Source organism: Brachycentrus maculatus, unplaced genomic scaffold, assembly GCF_059751285.1.
Source record: "Brachycentrus maculatus isolate JH-2025_06_01 unplaced genomic scaffold, ASM5975128v1 h1tg000069l, whole genome shotgun sequence".
In the NCBI taxonomy this organism is placed as follows: domain Eukaryota; kingdom Metazoa; phylum Arthropoda; class Insecta; order Trichoptera; family Brachycentridae; genus Brachycentrus; species Brachycentrus maculatus.
The window spans coordinates 1,590,556-1,606,143 of NW_028280823.1; the positions used below are offsets into that span (position 1 = coordinate 1,590,556).

Sequence of the window (15,588 nt, forward strand, 5' to 3'; positions counted from 1 at the left end):
TGTATTAAACGATAAACGAGAATGTTTGGGGAATATTATAATGGCATTTAAGAAACTCTCACACATAAATCAGAAAAGTGTTTCGAAATTGGACAGATTGTAATAAATAAATTATTGCATAATTTTTTTTATTGGTTACATTTATACTGTTTAGAAAAAACCTTTTTTGGACCGCACTTTGGATACTAAAAATATGACTTAGTTTAAATTAAATATTTAAAAAATAATTCATATGATTCAATAATGATTTTCGAAGCAAAATTTGAAAAAATATATGCTCTTAGGTTTATTTTCATAATTATTGTGTATAGAAAGATTGCCTAGATCCATTTACCACTTTTATGTAAATATGTATAATATAACATTCTAGTTTGAAATATGTAGTTTACTATTTAGTGATGCCGATTCATTTGATAAATTTCTTAATTTGGTCCGTTTTCATATTATGCTATCACATATTTTTGACTCGTATCAAACGACCCTTTCTGGAAATCAATAATCGTCAAAAAGTGACCCTTATTTTATTTCAAATTGCACATCGTTTACGTAAATGTATTGAAGATTATGCATTAGTATTTATGGTGACTTATTATTAACCCTCTAGGGCCCCTAGTCTGTAAAGAAAGATGTATATTGCTTGTTTTAATTGTAAGAATTCGTATATCGTTGTTATTGTAAAGTGATTTATGAAAATGGTGCTACAGCTTTGCGTTATATTCACTCTAGTTTTTTTGTGAATGGAAAATATTATATTTGGATGTGTGCGTTTAATTTGCGACGCTTCAGTATTCTCTCGAGATTAATGTGCATAATACTGGTGACATGTTAATATTCTCTTACAATATTCAGGAATACATACTGACAGAATTATTACATTATTTGCAAATTTCAGATAAAATTTTATATTACGTATTTTTCCTATTCCTCGTTCGATGCTGGTAATTTTATCCGCCTCCATAGTGTAATGGTCAGCACGCTCGACTATCATTCTGGAGGTCCCGGGTTCGATTCCCAGGGAGGGGTCAAATAAAATATAAGTGATTTTTTCACTCTAATATTTATTCAATATCACCCTGGACTGGTACCTGAAGCGGAGGGCTGATCACCTTTCCTTCATGTGTAAACGATCAAGATAACACTGCGTTTATATGCAGTGCCCTATGCACCATTGCGGTGCGGATAAGGGTTTGATGATGATGATGATGAATTTTATCACGCAGAGTACAAATTCTACCGATGGATTAGTAATCAAAAATAACAGCGCATATTACTGTAATATGTAATTATATTTGTATTTGTAGTGTTTTGATAAGAGAATAATCCAAAATTGTAAGTAAGTCATTATATTTTTGGCTATGCAAAATTCACAGTTAAATTTATTATACTGTCAGCTGAAATATTTATCATCGAATCTAAAAATCATTTGATCATCTTATCTCAACTACCTATATGTATGTATGTATCTGATATTTCATGGTTTCGGTATAATATTTCGTAATGGTTTCAGGATAGCACTTGAATACATAGTAAATTGACCCTTTCCCAAACTAACTTCATAAACCCTAGTTCAGTTAAGGAACTCAAAACTCAAAATAAATATACACTTAAACTGAAAAAAATGGATCATTCCAAAGTGTGTGATTTTTTCCAGATCATGTGTATAATTATTTTTAAGCATATTTATTAAATAGGATCTTTATTTAATTGGCGTTATTGACAATATCAAAGTGCTGATATGGTGGTTGCGCCTACAATATCACCCGCATGGTACAATGTACATACAAACATGACCCTTATATGTACGTTGATGATACTATCCACATATTTCATATTGTTTTTCAAAGTTCTCGATTTGGAAAAAAAACCGTCCAAACTATTTAAAAGTTTATGATAATTCTACTAATTTCTACTGTGTAAAATAAATCCAATAGAAAGTAATGTGTAAAATTTTAATTCAATGATTTTTGCAATGTGCACTAAATTAGCCACCATAAATGTAAAACAATTTATGATAATCTTTTTTTAAATGCATTATAATTATAAATGGTCTACATTACGATCACGAGTTATCCTTTTTGAACACATTACTTGTGTATTTTTTTTTTGCTGTTATCGATATTATAAAATTACTGCGCATATTCATTCCATTATCGTATTATATTTAATTATTTTTTCAGTGTGTACCTTGTTGAATAAAGACTGTTAGATATTTTATGTAAAATCACAAAATACAACTTTTTAATATAGCTTTAAAAACATGAAATATTATGCTTTCTAGCAAGTATTCTGGCTTGCATTTTGAAATTTTTATATGCCCGATGATATATTTTGAGTCACATGTTATGGCATGATTTTTAAAAAATACAATTACTTAAAAATATTATTTTACAAGTTGAAATTTTCAACTACTTGATCATGTAATTTTTCTAACATTTTATTTTATATTTTGACCATTTTTATGTGATTATTCGAATGTTATTATTAGGATTTATTATTATTGTAAATATTAAGATTTCTGATTATAGTACATATTCTGTTTATTATTTGATTTCCATGTGTAATCCTCTGGCATTTATAGTTTATGCAAATATACATATATTTTACATTTCCCGATGTTTTATTTGGTTCCAAATATGGCTCCGATGGGGGGGGACTAATGACAAATTAGCTGTAAGTAGATGGTAAATCGCCATCTTTGAAAGGGTGCTGTAATTAATGTATATACAGAATACCTTGTTTATTCCACAGGTAAGAGTTTGTTCAGGTGACACCATCTTTTCGAGTGTGACTTTTAATCTTATTTATATTTTTAATTGTATTTGTTCCAAATGGGAAAAAAAACTCATATTTGTGTTATTATTCTGTCAGCATTTAGTTCTTTCTTTGATTCTACATTATACTATTACCCGAATGCAGAACCGTCCAAAGGCAATTTTTTTTTATTCATGTATTGTGTTCTTTGTGCAACCAATTTTGGTGTGCAGAATGTTCTTGTTGTAAATAAATAGTTATTAAAACATTATTAATATTCAAAAGTAAATACATACTAATAAATGATGGAGAGAGCTCACTTTTGATCGTGCCTTCCTGAAAAATTTCCTTTTATGTACATATACATATATAGTAAGGATAGTTCTGCATTGGGGTGACAATATGTTTTTTTTATTAAATATTTCTTTGATATGTTTTGCTTATAAAAAAATTAAACCTTTCCAATTTTTTATGAAGTTGTAAAACAGCCTTATTTGCTTTTTTATTGAACTTGTTCCAAATAATTTTATATTTCTTTTTTATGGCTTTTAATCAAATTTTATTTTGCGGAACTCCCGTTCCGCACAGCATAGGGTTCTGTTGATCATTCATAAATACCATATAGATTCTAATAAAATTCTCTTCTTTTCTTGTCCTCTGTCCGCACGATGGTGCATACTTCTTCTTATCCTTATCCGCACACAATGGTGCATATGGCACTATATCATATTGACGCAGTGTTATCTTGATCGTTACTTACACAAAGGCAAGGTTCCTCCTGCGCTTTAGTGATCAGTCCAGTATATTATTAAATAAATATTTGAGTGTAAAATCACCAATATTTATTTTCACCCCCCTCCTGGGAATCAAACCCGGGACCTCCAGCATGGTAGCTAGACACGCTAACCATTACACCACAGAGGCAGACATGTTGCATACTACTGACGTTAAATAATTCTTCTTCTGCGTTGTTGTCCTCATTGCAGAGTGTTGTGACACTTATCCTCAAAACAATTTGTGTAGTTATCTTCCACCTGTCGCAACACACCGCTATCCGCATCGCTCCAACCACCAATGAACCTATGGCAGCCTCGATTTGGTCAGTCTAGCTAGTGGGGATCTTCCTTTTCTTCCACTACTTTCGAGCCCTCCCATGACTTAACATTTCAAAACTGTTATCGTTTCTTCTGTCGATGTATCCAAAAAACTGAAGGACTCTTCTCAAACAGACAGAGGAAAGTCTATCATATATCGCTCACTCCTTTCAACAACGTCATATATCAAAAAAGTCAATTTTCAGTTGTGCATGTTTTTAGAATGCCCAGAAAATGTTCTATATCCCAGCAAAAGCGGCATATTTTTAACTTAATATTTACCTGCTACTTGTTTTTGCATTTTGAAGAAAAGGTAGTTTAATTGTTTTTAAATATACTAAATATTTTTCAAATGGAGAAAAAACATTCAGGTTTTACATAAAAAGAACTGTTGCACAGTAAAAACTTCAATAAGTGGCTTAATATTTATTTTTAATGCATTGAATTATATTTTTAAACTTTAAAAATGATCTCCTGAAAAATCAAGTTTTTTGATATACGACGTTAAAAGGAGTGAGCGATATGTTTTGCTCATACAGCTACGTTAGGTAATGATGTTAATATAGTATAGTATTATTTATTGTAAATTATACAAAGCCAATGTCAGCTTTACAATTTAGTGTCCAGGATTAGTGATCCTGCTAGGATTCGAACCTGGGACTCGTTTCAATGATCGTTCAGCTTCTGCAGAATTCCAACTCATGCTGGAAATGGAACCCGGCCACCTGTCCATGAGTACATCATGCTGACCACTGAACTGTATTTTGGGTTATGTGCAATCTTGAAATAAGAACAATTTTGTACTACAGACTTTGTTTTATTGCTTATTTACATAATATATAGGTAAAATAATTTACAGTTGGGATTGGTCTCAATAACAAACTTACAATGTCATATTTACAAAAGAGTGGGTTTTACAATATAACATTAAATAATTACACTTATTACAAGATTCACTAGAACTGCATATACAGTAAGGTACTGACGAATTACTGACTGCACTGTTCCACATTATATTACTTCACTCGGAACAGCAATATGAGGAACAAATACTACAGTCAAACTTGGTTACGCCGATCCTCGCTTGTAAGAAAATACTTTATACTAGAGTGAAGATTTATCTTTGTACAATCGAGCTAGCTTCATGGATATACCGTATAAATAATTTGGTTCAATAATTTTTTTACAGATAATTGAGTTATGAAAAAGTAATATGCAATTTCGGTTTTCCTTCGATTCCATCATAGTGTATTATATTCATGACCTCTTAGATTTCAGAAGATATATTTGACACATTGGTTTCGGTGAATTTTGTTGAAGAAATGTAACTTGGTGCGGGCGATATTAGATCGCTTCGAAATAATGATGACAGAAAAGAATGATATTATTTTTGTATTACAAAGACCTATCTGCTAGACAATAAGCAAATATGACAGGAAATTAGACATTAAAGACATGTTTTTTTGTATATGAAGTTGAATGTAACCAAAATGCACAGAAATGTGCATAGTGTCGCAGCATAAGGTTTTTGAAATGCACAAATATGTGCATGATGTAAACAATGTGTTAACAGCGGTTAGGAAATAGATCTAGCACCCCGTTACTACTAAAAAGAAACAAGATAATACGAGTAGTTTAATACCAGCATATAAATCTCCCTCCCTTACGGTGTCTGTGCCAAATGAACCCATGTTGGTCCGGCACCTCGGCCAAACATTCAGTAATATTAAGTGCCATGTAAATATACTTGATAGATATATATGACATAAGGAGTAAAGTAAGGCCGGGGTGCATGAGGAGTAGATAAAGTCGGTCCCATCGCGCTCGTTATAACCAAGTTTGCCTGTATTTCATAAAGTATTTACAATAACTAAACAATAATCAAATACATAATATAAAATTCTAAATAAATTAGTAACATTTCCTTACGAGCTAAAAATGGAATATAAAATCATCTCTGTAAAGTACTAGGAATTTTAAATAAACATGAAATAATAATGAATTATTATTTAAATTCAATTCACGATACAAATATAATAATTATTACATAATATGAAGCGTCGAAAGCCAGAGGAACTTCAGCAACAATTGAACAGTTTTTTGTAAAATGGCTCCCAAATATTTATGACTTTTTCGGTTAATGTAAATGAAAAAGAAGTCATTTTTATAATATCGGAATAGAATAAATTTTTGTGGGTAAAAAATGAGAAGTAAAAATGAAAAAAAAAACATAGATCAGGGAAGCTAACATTTTCAAAAACAACATAAATTTACTCAACAAAATTTACCAAATAAAAAGGTGATCATAATTTCGAAAGATATTATACATACATAGATGCCCCAACACAGAAGCATGGATATTCACGCGGTTTACTAATATCTATTCCTGATAGTGATCACTTTTTTCCTTTCTAATTTTGATTTTCAGTTTTATTATTGGCCCTAAAGTAAGTGGAGTTTGAAACATATCATTTAGTTAATCCTAGACTTGTTTCCATGTACATTAATACGGGACTATCGTAGAATGTACGACTGTAAGAAAACTCACATTTTACCAAAAGCGTTCAGTAAAAACATTTAAAAATAAGTACAACATGTTTTTTGAAAACTTCATATAAAATACGAACATAACATATCAGTAAAAAATTAAGATACATGCTTGTTGTCACTACATTCTTTACATGCGTTGCCTCGGTGCTAACCACAGGTTGGATGTCCGTCATACATTTTACGAATGTCCCCAAATCTAATCTAACTACACATTCTAATTCAATTGTAGTCAAATATTACTTAAGCTCCAATGGTCCTCGGGAACTCATATAAAGTTTGGCATTTTTATAGTTAAATTAGTTTCAAGATCAATTAAAAGAATATCATTTTTTATAATTGAAAACTTTATATTTTATTATTTTTTATATTAGTATTGACGAAAATTATAAACATTTAATTTTTTAAACATTGTACAAGCGGAGGTGTTGTTATATTTGTTTAAAAGCAATTTGTAAAATAATTGAAAAAAATAAGTAAAAATGTAAATCAGCATATACAGGAAACAGCATTATCCGCACAATAATTATAAATTGTGTTCAATTTATCTATCTTTTTATTAAACATTATCTAAAAGCTAGATTTCTTGAAAACACTAATTTCCTGGATCAAAATTTTCAATAATATTAAATTTCATGTATTGATTGTAATAACATTTAATTTGATGTATAGATTTAACAAAACGACATTATTATTCGGATCTACAACATTTAAAAGTCCATTCTCAATCATTATGGGGACATAAAAAAGACGAAACAAATTCACATAAATAACATATTCATAAATTAGGTACAATTGATTCGCAAGTTAGACGCCTTATATAAAATTAACCTTCTCCAAATTGTTTCGGAAATACAATATAATTTAGCGAGCTACATTTTGTAATGGAAAATTTGTTATTCTACGTATGTACAATTTTTTTTCTATTTATTGTACAAAATCAATCCACATTCATTCTATTAAATATCGATCAATATTCAAAGAGCTATTTACTTAGGTCGATAATTTATTATACATAACAGTTTTGTTTACTCGACAGTATATATACGTATATACATATATCTATTAATTGATAAAAACGCGATAGAGTTATTACTATTTAGAGATATAGGGCCCCGGCGGGGGGGTGGGGGCGGAGAAGGGGAAGTGTCACGTGACGTCGGCCATCCGCTGCTGGTCGCGCGGCCTGAAGAAGCCGCACTCGGTCTTGCACTCGCGGATGGTGACCGTCTCCAGGTTGACGGTCACGTCGGTGATGAAGATCTGGCTGGCGAGCGTGCTGCGCGCGAGCCAGAAGGCGGCGGGGCGGCGCGGCGCGGGCGCGGGCGGCGCGGGAGGCGCGGGCGGCGCGGGCGGCGGGGCGGGCGGCGCGGCGGGCGCGGGCGCCGGGCTGGGCGCGGGGCTGGCGGCCGGCGCGGCCGTGGCGCCCCCCGGGCCGGCGCCCGGCGGCGGGTCGGCGGGCCCCGAGGACTGCGGCCGCGAGGCGGGCGTGTGCGTGTCGGCCTCGGGCGAGTGCGGCGGGCGCGGCGCGCCGGTGCGCGGAGCCGCTCCGCCCGGCGGCCCCTCGGGCAGCCCGCGGGGCGCGCTGTGCCGGTCCGCCCGCCCGTTGGCCTTGGGCGGGTAGTTGTTGTTGAGCGGCGGCGGCGGCGTGGCGAGGCGCGGCACCTTGAGCGCGGGCGGGCTGGTGGTGATGGTGACGCCGATCTTGCCCGACTCCTTGGACAGCACCTCGGCCTTCCTCTTGGCGCCGGCGTGCAGGATGGGCCGGTCCTCAGAGGAGGAGGACGAGGGCGAGGGCGGCGAGCGCCGGCGCGGCCCCCGGCGCCCCCCCTCCCGCCTGGCGTGCTGCTCGAAGCTGTGGATCAGCCGAGCGTCCAGGATGTTCTCCTCCGGCTCCCAGGTGTTATGCTTCGGACTCCATCCGTTCCACTTCACGAAGTACTCCACTTTGTTCTGAAACAGAAACGCCACTATTAGTACGCCGTATCGCCGTCCCGTTCCTACATTCGCGAGCGGATCGCGTGTGGATAGTGCCGTGGCGGCAACATATGGGAAGTAAACAATTCTATTACCGCCAGGTACAACCTACCTAAACACATCCGTTACTGCCCAAATGAGCGGGTTTTACCGAACAGTTAATAAACAACCCCGGTAAAACCGTTTATTATTATTATTATTCAAAACAAAATGTTATTTACCATTATGTGCGATAGTAGTTAGGAAACTTACAAAGAAGGTTGAAGGAATAAAAATAAACAAAACATTTTAAAATCTTCAACGAGTATTTGCCTCGGTACGTAGGTACCCTGAATCGTTGGTAAGTCTATTGGCAGATAGTTATCTACGGGTGCCTTTCCACGGTCGGTACCGCCTACCTGCGAGTTCCGCGAACTTCGGGTCCTTCGGCTGGAAAGAAAGTTTTGAAGGGTTTTTCGTAAAACTTTTTGAGGAAAGAGTTGTCACTCATCTATTTCTTAAATATACATGAACATATAATTTATCTGAATTTTGGCTCTTTAGGCCGAAATATTTACAGCTAAAATATAACAAAAAGTAAATTAAAGTTAACAATTTTAACTTTGAATTACGTTATTATTCTAAGCAATACAGAATTAAATACAATTCTACTTACACACATGATTCATCGTTAAATAAACTTGACAGAACCTTAAATCATCTTACATTCAAGTATCGATAAGAAATGAAAATGTTTTTTTTATGACAATATACCACATTTAATTCGTTTCAATCTGAAAACACAATGCTTGTGTACCGTATTGTTATACATACAAGGGGTAAAACTATATTTAATATAAAAAGGTGGTACATTGAAAAAGAAAACAAAAGCCAGATATATATATTTTTTTAATGCTTACGTTTTTGATGAACGGCATTAGAAAACAACAACAGCTAAACACGAAACTAACTGACAACCATTCGCGAGAGAAAATAAATCACACGAAAGAAAATCACAGACGCGCGGTGATTCACGAGCGAGTTTACACCGGCACAGTAACTCACCCGGTCGGGTAACTTGTCGGACAATGTTCCCGGCCGCCGGATAGGAGTTGACTGGATCCCTCGCCCCGAGTTGCGAACCCGAGACCGGTGCGAAGGGTCGGTTGGTTTTTTTTTACTTTTACACCGAACTGCAGTACATAGCGGGCTTATGTATGTATAGGCACATGCTCAGGAGATAGGGTGAGCTGCATTGGGGAAACTCTGGAACCGTTCGGGAGGGGGACGTGTAAATAAGACCATCTATATCAAATTACTTCGCGAACGTCAGTTGAATGCTAACGACAACATTATGTAAAGAGGCCGTTTTTAAAACGTAATTTCGTTATCTTGGCAACATACAACAAAAGTGCGTGCTCCAAACTGAATATCGAATGATAAAGACACAATTTTTACTGAAGCTCTTAGTTTTGTGATTACGTTAAATTGTAATCTATTTTAGATACACTTAAAAACTTTACTTTACGACTACCGATTCCGGAATAACAATTTCCTCATCAGATAAACCATAGACTTTATTTTCATTAATGATTCGGCAGTCATTTTGTGGTCGAATCTATCCATATTTAAGTTTTACTTAGTAAATATATACCACTATTTCTTAAAATCTATTGCGACAAGTGTTTCGATGCATTCCGCATCATTTTACGGTGTTTGAAAACGATGCGGTCGAAACACGTATCGAAACACGTATCACTGTATATTTTAAGAAATAGTCATATTTACTAATTAAATCTTAAATTAAAAATGTATAGACTATATATTTATATACAGTCAATAGTTAACCACAGTTATAGTAGAGATATTACACAAAGTGAACGATGAACGATAAGGAGACTATATATTACCACATACCACAAAGTTAACAATGCTTTTCAAATACAAAATATTTTGTATACATTAAGTCTTTTCATATGTAGACACATAAAATACTCATTATCATGATTAACTTTCTACAACCTTTAGCACAACCCACACATGCCAGACAACGCTGATTCAAATTTCAATTTATGGCGAGGTCACAGTGACTTAAAATTTGCAGGCCATTATTGAAACAAGAAAAATGATTTTTTTAGATAACAATATTTTTAATTAATTGATTCGGCAGTAACCTTGCGGTAATATCTATCCATTTTTAATTTAATTTGTACTTGGTAAATACCACTGTTAATAAAACTTAAATTGTAAATGAAAACACTTGTTTTTTACCACTTGAGTATTATATTTATTTTTAACGACTAGTTTTAAAAGCTACAGATGCTTTCATCTACGAATGTCAATTTTAATGGATATTATAAAATATTATTAAAATAAATATGTTAATCAAATGCTAAATAAAACAAATGTTTTTATTTACAATTGAGTAATGTCTTACTACAAAGTGAATACCGAAACAATAAATAAAATAAGTAAAGCCTAAATTTAAAAAAAAATGTTTGAATATATATGGTTTGAAGTATGGTCACCCTAGGGTTGCATATAAATACCTATGTACGTTGCATGTTCGCCAGGTATAAGTCGGGTGTGTAGTGTATAGTGTATAGCCCAATATGTGCCCCAACACAGGGACACGCGAGCCTCCCCCCATACTGGTGCGCGACACACAACACACAACACAATACACATCACATTACAGCGAGTGCATGTTGCACCGAGTGCAGCTGCCGCGAGGCTACGCCATCCCGGCCACCGCGGGGGCGAGGGGTGACTTACTAGCGACAACTTTATTATATCATCAGGAAGTGAGTACTCGAAGGGGCTGCTGTCGACGGAGAACAAAACACGCCAGACGATTGGCTCAATTAGAGAGCGGTTCAATTTGGATAGCGACTTTATTGCCTCGTGCAAATTTTTATCGCTCTTGAAATTTTGCTATGCGACGGCAGCACTTTCCCCCCTTAGACTCAGCCGATTGACGACGCTTTTCTTTTAAAAAAAATATATATCATTATCATTTTCATATCATATAAATCCATATCTGTATAAGCGCCCTTGAGGTAGTATTTTACAAAAACGGCGCTACATAAATTATCCAAAATTATTATTATCATTAAGGTGCAACGAAAAATTTGAATGGAATCGCTTCATTTCATTGCTAATGGTAACAAGACAATATGTAAGGTGTAAGTTCGTACATTATGGTTTATATATTTTTTTTTGTTTAACAAGGATTTTTTAAATGGAATATTTCTTGAGTCTATTATACATGAATTATTTATGAAGCGCGAGAGTGATCACCTTGCCTTCATGTAAGTAATGATCAATAAAACACTGCGTCAATTCGATGCAGTGCCCTATGCACCACTGGGTGCGCGGATAAGGGTTATAAGTAATTATACATCAAAGATGTGTCTTTAGTGCATGTCAAGTACCTACCCAGTCGCGACCATAATGGTATATTTTTATGATTTATGATTTACCAAATTTTAATAACACATATTTTTTTTTAAAGCAAGGTGTAGAAAAGTGTCTCTGTAAATGACATGTTTTAATTTTTTTTTTAATTATATTATTCTTCATGAGTCATGTCATGTCTGACGTCGACTATCACTTCAGAGTAATTGTCCTTGTTTCGGAGAGCCAGAGCTCTATCAGAATAACGATATAAGAGTTTTTAATTATGGACATCTAAAAATTCATTCAATCTTAACACGAGCTTAAAGAAATTGTAAAATGAATATATTTTACCTCAATATTTGATTTAATAAAATATATACCATGTAGATTGTTTGGTTGCCCCCTTTTCGAATGTCGGTTGCATTGATATCCCTTATATCGATACACGCAAGTGCGTAAAGCGAAGGTTACAACAACCAATTTACCAGAGAAATTGAATTTCTGACAAATTACGACACCAGCCAACGTATTTTCCCCTTCGACACCTTCCGCGCAACAAATTAGGAAATTTAAATCTCCCGATGGGGTTAATTAATAATTTTCCCGCATTCGTATCCGCGGGCTGGGGGGTAGGGGGTAGGGGGGAGGGGGTAATCCAGGGGTGTCGGGGGGTGGCTTCCCGCCCCGACCCAGTCTGCCAGGGCGGTGCGCAAGCGCGGAGGACCACTGCTAATGTACAGCCACCGTATAGCATAAAGGTAAAAATGAGCGTCTTGACGTGCATATAATAGGCCAATACCTATACGCTATACATGGTGTCAAAATAGTATCTGCCAGAAAAAAACGTTGAAAAAAAGCAAACGACAACCCTTTGCCAAATACTGAAAAAACGTATTTTGAATTTAAAATCCTTTGTGGCATGACCGAAACAGATTGCATAATTTCTTATTTGAAAATTGAATAGATTAATTAGAATTCAATATTTTAAAAAAAAAACAGATTTTTTATTTCCAATTATTGTCAACCTACATGTTCTCCTTCTAACCATCATCCGTATCTGTAATGCATCGGTAATGGTGTGTAGGGCACTGCATCGCATCGACAAAGTGTTACCTTGACCGTTAATTACGTGAAAGCGAGGGTTTCAGTCCTGCGCTTCAACCATCAGTCCAGAGTAATATTATTAATATATAAATATTAGAGTGAAAAAATCGCAGTTATTTTTATTTCCTCGAGAATCAAACCCGGGACCTCAAGCACGGAAGCCGAACCCGCTAACCATTACACTACGGAGGCGATACCTACACCTACTCTTTTACAACAAAAACCTAATATAATTGGTCCGTTTGTTGTCCAAAATCGAATAAAAAAACCTAAGTATTCCCCATAAACTCTCGTTTAGACTTTATAAAATAAAACTTCTTTGTTTTTAACCACTTTTATTGGTACTTTTTCTCTAACCGGTTTCGACAAGAACCTTGTCATCATCAGGGTTTAACATGTCTCGTTTTAACACTTAATTGTTCATTTAATTACCATCTAGACTTGGTTTTTTAATCAAAGTATCACTCCACTGCAGCATATGATATAAAATTTCTATATCCGCCTCTTTTTTCATCCATCTAACTCCGTTTAGACCTTTTACGTCATAAACCCAACTCAACTAATAAAAATCACTCCTACTACAGCAAAAATTAGAATCCTAAGGAAGACTCTAAGATGATTTCAATACATTTAAAGCCATCCGATTGCCAACTGAAGCCAAGGAAAACGCAGCACAAAAATACAAACACCGACAGCTTTTTAGTGAGATTTTATCGCGAGAGATAAATCAATCGGCACTACACAAGTCATCGCGGCGCGGTATGGCATTCATTACGCGAGAATAATTTATTATTCCTTATCACGCGAATTTATTTTCTTACTTTTGCGAATATAATTCAGATTGTATTATACGCGTAAAATCGGCGCACGTAATACTGTCGATTTAAAATAAAATAATCGAGACATTTAATTTCGAAGATAAATGCATTGATTCGTATGATAAAAAACAGATAAGCAGGAAATGAGATTTTTTTTACTTTCATTAATTGATTCGGCAGTCATTTTGTAGCACAATCTATAAATCTTTAAGGAGAGATTTTTATGGAGATTTTTTACGTTGAAAAAATTTTGAAAAGCACTTTAGACACTAAAAAGTGAAATAGAGAATTTTAAATAATAGAGATTTTTTATAGAGCTTTTTTACATTTTATTATTTTTTTGACACACATTTAAACACACTTACACACTCAAAAATACCAGCGCGTGGATATCGGAAATTCTGTTTTTATTATTTTTTAGACACTTAAAAAACACCTTGTCGTTATCAACAGTCACCTTACTTAACCTTACTTCCTAACAAAACAGTAGCACGTTGTGCTGCGTGCTGGCACGCATGAGGTCTCAGATTTGGTTCCAGGAGGTGTTGTCACCAGAAAAAACCGTTTCCACCCTATAAAACTGAAATTTAATATTATATTTATATAGCTCTGAGCTCTGGCATCTCAAGTAGAAAACTGATCACTCTGCCTTCATCGCATTGGCGAATGTGATAAGATTGGGTTAATTCAATATCATGTCCTTATATTGGAAGCTGTCCCACCGCATTCCCAGATTTGATAAAGAAGCATCTAGCCTTCCTGACAGACCTTCTCTTGCAAACCAATTTTTTGTTTTATGAACTTAAGTTGCGAAATTTATAGAAAATGTGAAACAATATTGTCCCGATTTTACAAGATAGAATACAATATAAAAATAGAACTAAGTGGGAATATTATAATTTTAATAATAATAATAATAATAACGATTTTGGATAATTTAAACAGCGCCGTTTTTGTAAAATACTACCTAAAGGGCGATTCACTGTAATTCAATTGGGGAAAAAGAGATTATGGAAATGATTAAGCAAATAAATGCGTTTTTTGTTGTTTTAAAGATCATCTCCCCCTCACTGTTTCTAACTACTTGTGGAAGAGCATTCCACGCCTTCGGTCTCGCAGCAGCAAAGACACAGTAGCCAAATTTATTGCGCTGGTTGCAAGCTGGTAAGATCACTTTACTCATAGCATTTGTAGCTGATCGAGGGATGAGACGTCTATTAATGAATTCGTCTGGAATTCACAGCTCTTTTAGATACTCTGGAGCCGTATTATGTATTGATTTATACATGAGTGGACATAATTTATTTTCTACCCTTTCTGGAAAACGTAACCAACATTATAATTAAGTCAAGAATGTATGATGTATGTATGGAAAATGATCTGGCAATGAATGAAGGTAAGTCCAAAGGTCATGGTGTTTGAAAGAGAGAAAGATTTGACAGAATGCAAGATTATCGTGCACAATGAATCTCTAGAACAGGTGCAAGAATTTTTATATCTAGGAAGCATGTTCACAAGGGATGGAAAAGTGGATAAGGATATTGAGAGAAGAGTGAATGCAGGGAATAGAATAAATGGTGCGTTTAACAGAGTGATTGGGAATAAGAATATGTCCATGGAAGCCAAGCTAGCGGTTCACAACGGCGTGCTAGTACCGACACTAATGTATGGAAGCGAAACATGGAACTGGCAAAGGAAGGATGAAAGCAGAGTGAATGCTGTTGAAATGCGCTCCCTCAGACGAATGTGTGGAAAATCATTGTATGACAGATTTAAAAACGACGATATAAGAAAGGAATGTAAGGCTGAACGAGGAATAATTGAAAAGATTAGAAAGAGCTCTTTGCGGTGGTATGGACATGTGGAGCGAATGGATAGCGAGAGAATGACTAAGAAAATATATGTGGCGAATGTGAGAG

At 35.2% G+C, this 15,588-nt stretch overlaps 1 protein-coding gene across 3 annotated transcripts in view; it reads right to left on the bottom strand.

Moving 5' to 3' along the window:
* Positions 1-4,647: 4,647 nt before the first annotated feature.
* The window catches only part of Pc (chromodomain protein polycomb), a 45,941-nt gene continuing 35,000 nt past the window's right edge, over positions 4,648-15,588 (bottom strand). For 2 of the 3 annotated variants that reach the window (XM_088256956.1, XM_088256957.1), the window contains one exon: positions 4,648-8,345. In XM_088256956.1, the coding sequence (XP_088113082.1) occupies positions 7,542-8,345 (804 nt within the window). In that variant the 3' untranslated portion in view covers positions 4,648-7,541. Of the gene's footprint in view, positions 8,346-9,268; positions 9,461-15,588 lie in introns of those variants that run through there. The other variant, XM_088256958.1, reaches the window with a different exon arrangement.